This window comes from Raphanus sativus, unplaced genomic scaffold (genome assembly GCF_000801105.2).
Source record: "Raphanus sativus cultivar WK10039 unplaced genomic scaffold, ASM80110v3 Scaffold1901, whole genome shotgun sequence".
NCBI lineage: Eukaryota > Viridiplantae > Streptophyta > Magnoliopsida > Brassicales > Brassicaceae > Raphanus > Raphanus sativus.
In genome coordinates this window covers 10,337-18,611 of record NW_026617210.1, presented here as the reverse complement: position 1 = coordinate 18,611, position 8,275 = coordinate 10,337, and the positions used below count along the sequence as shown (strand labels likewise).

At 34.7% G+C, this 8,275-nt stretch overlaps 1 protein-coding gene and 1 pseudogene across 1 annotated transcript; one reads left to right on the top strand and one right to left on the bottom strand.

The window, feature by feature from the left end:
* The first annotated feature begins 23 nt into the window (after positions 1-23).
* On the top strand, positions 24-2,296 carry LOC130504942 (beta-glucosidase 3-like; annotated as a pseudogene).
* Positions 2,297-2,450: 154 nt separating this feature from the next.
* LOC130504941 (glutathione S-transferase F8, chloroplastic-like) lies at positions 2,451-3,792 on the bottom strand. The gene is made up of 3 exons (XM_056999550.1): positions 3,422-3,792; positions 3,286-3,334; positions 2,451-2,922 (listed from the first exon to the last, which is right to left on the bottom strand). Exons 1-3 carry the CDS (start codon positions 3,710-3,712, stop codon positions 2,474-2,476), a joined length of 789 nt encoding a protein of 262 aa, XP_056855530.1. The 5' UTR covers positions 3,713-3,792; the 3' UTR covers positions 2,451-2,473.
* Between the last annotated feature and the right edge of the window lie 4,483 nt (positions 3,793-8,275).

The window sequence follows — 8,275 nt, the reverse complement described above, 5'->3', positions numbered from 1 at the left end:
TCAACATCAATTTTTGAAATTCAATGGTTTCAACAGGTAACTTAGATAATGGAGACATAGCTTGCGATGGGTATCACAAGTACAAGGTTCACTTTCTCTTTCTTTGGACTCTAATGCAAACTCCTTTTTAAAATAAAGAAAAATATATTTTTATTTGATTGGCAAAGTTGTTAACACCACTATGATACAGGCCTGCTATGACATGCTTTACAACTGTTACTCTGCAGGAAGATGTGCAGCTGATGGTGGAAACTGGCTTAGATGCATTCAGATTCTCCATCTCTTGGTCTAGGCTTATACCCAGTTAGTGTTTCCTCTAGGCTATGACATGCTCCCCCGTTTTTCATCTTTGTTTTTTGAAGGGACCAATTCAGTTTATGTGTTATAATCTCATTAGATGGGAGAGGTCCTGTTAACTCAAAAGGTCTACAGTTCTACAGGAACTTCATCCATGAACTTGTAACCCACGGTAACACCCGTATTCATATTTATATCCAATTACTTATTTCCGCGGGGCTAAGAGTTTGGTTCTGAACTTTTATGTAGGTGAATATGAAGGATGGCTTAATCGCAGAATTATGTAGGTGGCATTTACTTAGCTTCTATTTATTCTGACTAAAACATTACCAGAAAACTAACTAACACATGCTTTTTATTTGCCAATATTGCATGCAGCAAAGACTTTACTGCGTATGCAGATGTTTGCTTCAGAGAGTTTGGAAACCAAGTAAAATTCTGGACCACAATCAACGAGGCTAATATATTCACTATTGGAGGTTACGATGGTGGGGGTACACCACCTGGTCGTTGTTCTACCTGCTTTTCAGGCAACTCTTCCACTGAACCATATATCGTAGCCCATAATTTGCTGCTTGCGCACGCCTCTACTTCAAGGCTATACAAGCAAAAGTACAAGGTAATACTTTGCTTGTACATTTTATAAACCCTCTCTTGAAATGTACGAGTTTGATGACAAAAGAAGCAACATAATGCAGGATACGCAAGGAGGTTCTGTAGGATTCAGCATATTTGCAATAGGATTCAGACCTAGTACTAACTCCAAGGATGATGAAATGGCAGTTCAAAGATTCAAAGATTTCTTCTTCGCCTGGTGAGTCAGTCAGTCACTAACGGCTCCAAAATAATTTTCATAGCCAAGTTTTCAAAAAAAAAAATCTAATATGTAAAACTCAGGATGCTTGGGCCTCTTACATATGGAGACTATCCGGATGAAATGAAAAGAACCATTGGAACAAGACTGCCAGTTTTCACAAAGGAAGAATCAGAACAAGTTAAAGGCTCATCTGACTTTGTAGGAGTCATTCACTATCTTGCGGCTTCTGTCTCAGACGCCAAATCAAAACCTTTTCTTCCAGGAGACTCGAGATTCTTCGCAGACATGGGCGTATCATTGACATGTAGGATTCATATCACCTAATCTTTTCAGTAAACAAAACAAAGACTCTACTTTGTTTTGTTTTTTGCTAACCATTCTCTTTTTCATCTTCATTGTGGACAGACGCTGGGAATTTCACAGCCTTTGAGGTACAAAGTTTTAAGCTACCGAGTTCAGATTCAAAACTCGTAATATTCCTTATACAGTTAATGGTTCAGACACTTTTTTAATGCATCTTTCTTATTTGTTTTCTTGTTTTTTTTTGGTTTGGACAAAGTATGAAGTTGCTCCATGGGCTATGGAAGGTGTCCTGGAGTATATAAAGCAGAGCTATGGCAATCCCCCTGTCTACATTCTTGAGAATGGTCCCTATATCTCTCTCTAGATCTTGTTTTTGTTTTTCTCTGCTCAACTCTTTTGCCGATGCAAACGTATAGGTAAACCGATGAAGCAAGATTTGCAGCTGCAGCAGGAGGACACACCAAGGGTTGAGTTCTTACATGCTTACATGGGTGCTGTCCTCAAAGCCGTTAGGTACGGAAAATGTGTTTCTTACTTCCTCCTCTCTGTTTCTTTTTGTTTGTCGGGGGGAAAAACCTTAAACATTACTACGTGCAGGAATGGGTCAGACACAAGAGGCTACTTCGTATGGTCATTTATGGACCTGTATGAGTTACTGAGTGGATACAAGTTCAGTTTTGGACTCTACTCTGTGAATTTCAGTCATCCTCATCGCAAGAGATCTCCAAAACTGTCTGCACATTGGTACTCTGCTTTTCTCAAGGGCAAAACCACCTTTCTTGCTTCCCAAGACATCATGCAATTGTGTCTTCTCCACCCACTTCCTAGTAGTTTCATTTAGCTGTCCAGTTTTTATTATTGAATAAAAGATTTAAGTTAGCTTGTGGTGATTTGAGTATAATCAGAATGTTGTTTTATTGCACATAAACGACGACCCAACAAACACAGAAACAGAGAGGAAAAGGGTAAGAAAGTGAAAAGAAGATTACAATACTAACACAAAACACACAGAGGTACAATCATTTTATTTGAGAAATTAAACAAAAGCCTCGTTCATTACTGTTTCTGAAGGTCAACGACCTTAGCCCAAGCAGGCCTGGCAGTGATCTTCTTGACCCACTCGGCAACCTTAGGGCGAGACTCAAAGAGTGTCTTGGAGTCAGTACCCATCAAGTAGTGGATGACAGGGAGGTGGTGGAGATCAGCCAAAGTGAAGCAATCACAAGCGAGGAACTCAGATTTGGAGAGCCTTGCCTCGTAGATATCCAAGACCCTGACGAGCTTGCCTTCGAGCTCCTGGACAGCGGCTGGATCGGTGGTCATGCCAAACATGCCTTTGAAGATACGCTCGAAGGCGATCTTGGAGGCGATAGGGTCAAACTGTTGACCTTCAACATTAAGCCAGACCTTGGTGATTGCCTTGACTTTGTTGCACCCTGGGCACATAAGCTTCTCACCTTTCTCACTGTATTCATCCGCTATGTACTCTGTGATTGCTCGTGACTCTGTTTAAAAAAAAAAAATCAGCAATCATTGATGGATATAATTTAGAGCAATTTCTCAAATAAATATTTTTAAATTTTTGTCACAAAATAGCATTCAAAAGATAAAATGATCAAAATAATTTTTTTTTTTATTTTTGAAAATTTTAGTTTTTTGAAATTTGAAACTCATATTTTGCTATTTTAATTTTAAACTCTAACTCTAGATCAGTTAATCCAAAAAAATATAAATACATATTTTATCTTTTAATAGAATATTTTTTTGGTCATTTACCTCTATTTTTTTGAGAAGATAAACTTAAAAAAAACTACATAAGGGAATTTCTCTGTAATAATTAACCAAACAACAACAACAAAAAAACTCACCAAATAGAGTTAAGTCACCGTCTTGGAGAGCAGGGATTTGACCGAAGGGCTAAAAAAAGAAAGAAGTAAAGAAACGTCAGATCTGAATCCGATGATGAAAAGCTGTTAGTGTGTGTAGAGAGAGAAGGGGACTTACGTTGAGGGAAACGAAAGGCTCCTGCTTGTGAGCACCGGCTCTCATGTCGACGGGGATCAACTCGAAGTCGAGGTCCTTCTCGTAAAGAGCAGCGAGAACCCGCATGGTGGCGGTGGACATGGGGACTCCGTGGACTTTGATGCTGGCCATGGTGATTGTCGGAGGAGAAGGAGAAGATTTGGATGTGAATTTTAAGTTGGAATGAGAATGGGATGGGGAGAAGAGAAGGGAAGAGTGGCTGAGTTTTATAGGAGGAGGAGGAAGGAGACTTCCTTGGAGAATGGTTCGCATTGTTATTTTATTTCCAGAAACTTCTCACCACCACCACTATTATTCACGTCCTTCACCTCCCCCACTTTCTCTCTGTTTCTTTACTCTCCTTTTCTTTTATTTTCACTTAATAATTATTTCTTTCCTTTATCTACTGCATTATCTCCAAGTGTCTGATATTTCACATCTCACATTTTTTATTGTCTTTTACTAATTTCTTCTTCTTTCTTTTCCCCACACAATAATAAAATAATCATAGAAATAGTATTCACTTATTGATTAAGATTTAAAACTTTTTACACCGGATTTGATTTTTAGAGAATATAATTTTTCTATCGTCGATCTATGTGTTATAGAAAGAATCTGTTATAAAATTACCTGTAAAATTATTTATCAATATTATATATTATTACAAGTAGTTTCATATTATTTATTATAAAAATAAGATTATACGATAATGTATTCAATATAAAAAAAATCAGATATAAAACGAATATTAATCATACGATAATGTATTCAATATAAAAAAAATCAGATATAAAACGAATATTAATACCATTTTATTCTTTTTATTTATTTAAGCAAAGAATAAAGGACTTTTAACCAATCAAAAGCACTTTGTTAAAGAAGACAAATGACAGGAGATTATCATAGAGACTTAGATGAGAAAGTCATATTCTTGTAGAACACATAATGTTCGATCCTCAGACGGACGACTCTGATTAAGTAATATATTTGAAATTCTAGTACATATACATGTGAACGTGTACTATACTCACTGAAACAAAAAAAGAACGTGTACTATACCTATTTAAATAACACGAAAGAAAGAGGACTGGCCGACAAACCCAGCCTTTTTGCCTATTATTCACTGCTTGTTGACATAAAATAAACTCAGATGTCATGAGATCATCAGTGACGCCAGATTCAATCAACGCCTACTTGCCTATCAAGAATTCCCAGATGTTACAGAAACGTTATCATAAAAACGTCCAATCCTTTTTTATTTGACAGAAGAATGTTGAAACACTTTCACATAAATTTTTATATTTTGTAAAAAGGAAAAGCTGGTTTGAGAACTCTTTCTTAATTCTCTCTTCTATTATTTTTATTTATGAGATGATCTTTTCTTTTTTTAACAAATTTATGAAATGATCATTGTATAGATTTCCAATGAAAATGATACTATAATATTTCTTTAACAGATTAAATTGTTCATTTATAAATTTGGTTAGTCAACTTAAATTTTTTGTCTAAAATGTATTTGGGCTTCATTTTCTTTACATAACTGAAAATCAGCTAATTCATACATCAATCATATACATATATATATATATATATATATAATTGAATAAAACAAACAAACTATAAAATTTAGATATTTGAGAAATACTATAAATAATTCTCTCTCTCTCTATATATATATATATAAGTATACATACATAAAACGAGAAATTGCCAAAGATTATTCAAAACATGATTTTAAATGCAAATCTAATACTCAAATTTGAATCAAATGAAAATCTATAAAAATAGATTTATCAAAATCTTCCACTCATTTTATCTGTTTTTAAGTCATTTGAACGTTTTTGGATATGAAGGTTTTTTCAGCTATGGATTTGGATATGCATGTTTTTCAGATCTGAAAGACTTCTAGACGACTTACCGGTTAGTCGTCTGGACTTCTTGGAAATCGTCTGGACTTTCTGGAAGTCGTCTGGACTTTCTGGAAGTCGTCTGGACTTCCTGGAAGTCGTCTGATGGAGTCTTCTTCCATGTATCTCCCTTTCATAATATATCTCAGCGTTTTGGTAAATTTTTATGTCTGATTTTTCTTCATTTGGTAACTTCCTGTTGTATTTTCTACTTGGATATGTACATTGTGTGTTCTATAAAAGTATAGCTATCTAATTTTATACTCATTTTCTTTATTTTTAAGCCATTTAATTTGAACAATTTTGGATGTGCAGGTTTTTCAGATTTGAATTTGGATATGCAGAGTTTTCAGATCTGGAAGATTTCTGAGACGACTTACTTGTTAGTCATCTAAAATGTAATTTGTTAGACGACTTCCAGGAAGTCCAGACGACTTTCAGGAGGTAAGTCGCATGGACTTCGCATAAGTTGTCTGGATTTTCTGGAAGTCGTCTGGACTTTCTGGAAGTCTTCTGGTGAAGTCTTCTTTAATATCAAGTGGAGTCCAAGCTTGTCTTTATAGATGAATGCTCTATAAAAGTTTTGTTTGTGGTATGTATTGTGATTTGCATGTGTACTCATTTAATTGTGATTTTTTTGTAAATCAGTAATAATGTTTCCCAAAATGTAATATATGTGCTAACAATGTGTTTACACATTAACAAATCAATGAAATAATTGTCTTCAATTGCCTTTTTTTATCTTTGGATCTCTCATATGCAATAATAAACTCCAATGATCTTCTTTTCATCTTAATAAACAAGAATGTTGGTAGCCTCGTATTGATACAAAATTTTAAGAATCATTTTAACCATTCTTCCAACTCATAACGATAATCATCATTGGGGCCTATAATAATAATACTTAAGGGAGGGAAACATACAATAGTAACTAGTCAAAGTATATCACATTTTTTACAAGTTTGTGTTGAAAAACTTAGTCAAAATTTAGTAAAACTAAGGGAGAAAACTGATATCACTCAAATTACTCTAAGGAGTGAATTACTCTCTCAAATAAGAGGTTCAGATGCAGTACTTAGGGATCGAATCCACAAGGACTCTAGGATTACTTGAAGGCTTAATTAAATAGAAATTAAGATAGACTTAAGGTTTTATATGTTTTAAAGCAGTAAATATTAATGTGAACAAGGGAGTTGTTCAGTAACTGAAGTGAAGGTTGTTTCTAAATGGGGAAGATAGCTAGATTCAGGTATTTCTCAGGTATGATTTATGCAGTTCGAAAGTGACAATAGGGCTTTAGTCCTTGAACTCAATCAATTGGTACGACCAGTAGGGTCTCCTTTACTAGATCCCGGATCTCAACTGTCGTTTGTTGATCTCGGAAAAGAGTCGATCGATACGACTTTCGTCTTAATCGATCGATACACCTTTCATACAATCGATCGCTACAACGATGGTTGTATCGATCGATGGTAATTCTAGCAAGCATTATCGATTTGGTTGAACACTTTCTCTAATGATCTAGACCACCTTTCGCATGAGTCTAGTCAGTTAGATCACTATAGTTTGTTTCATGGCATTGAGAGTATACAGTTGGTTGTCTCTTCAATCCTAAGATCTAGATTTAAAGGTGATCAATCCTAAATCTAGTATTAAGAATAACTAAGTGAAAGAACTAATTTAACAACCCTAATAAATATCACAATCTCATCACATGATTCACCCTTATGAGAAACCTAAATCTAACAATTAGGTTTACTCAGACATATTCATGAGAGACAAGATCATGATGGTTTGAATAAAACTTAACATGAAATAAGGAATACAAAGAGTAATGAGTAAGATAAAAAGGGAGTTCAAGATCTTCTCTGTTTTGCAGTCTCAGATCTATCTCTCCAACTCTAACTCTTCTCCTAAGGTAGCCAAATTGCTTCTCTTCTCCAATAGGTCTCTACGCAAGTCTGCCTCTAAAATGATACAAAACCCTAGTATATAAAGCCTAACAGGCGGCCAGAGACTAATTGTGTAAAAATAGCACACTTGTGATACTTGAAAATCTTCTTAATCGTGATCCATCGAATGGCTTAATGTCGATCGACACTCTTTGATTTTTGTCGATCGATTGTAATTGACTCTAATCGTCCGATCTCGCATATTTCCTATCGGTCGATTCTTCATTCGTGAGAATACTCTAAAAACGCCTCAAAAGTATTGCTTTCTTCAATTAAGTACATGTGCCTGAAAATACTCTAAAATACTTTGAAAACGTAGTAAGTATGATTGAAAACTCTCATATACCATGGCTAAAAACGGGTGAAATTCATGGTATATCAAAAACACATTTTAAAAATATAACTTTTACATATCTTGAAGCTACTTAACACACTTAAAAATACAAGTTATTCAAAAACTAGCGTAGAAGTCTTCCACATAAGTCTTCTCGGAGGTGTTAGAAACTTTAATTAACATGAATGTTGGTAACCTCATAAATATCACTAATTAAGTTATAAATTTCATTCAGTAATCCTAATATTGACTAATATACATGAATTAACAAAAAAAATATATCAAAAAGTCTTTATAGGTTTAGAGAAAATTAAAGTTTATTAAACATTGACACAGACGACTTCCACAAAGGTCGTCTGGACGACTTCCACATAAGTCGTATGAAGTTGTCCATTTAGGTTAGTTTTGCAATTGATTTTTAACCTAGACAACTTACGGGTTACTCGTCCAACTTTGTTTGATAAAAAAAATTGAGACGACTTACAGGTTAGTCGTCTAGAAAAAACAGATTAGTTTTGCATTTGACCAGAATTTGTCAGAAATTTGATTTTTCCTGGACGACTTACAAGTTAGTCGTCCAGTAAAAAATTTAAAAATTAATATTTTGTTTTTTCTAGAAGACTAACTTGCAAGTCGTCTCAGG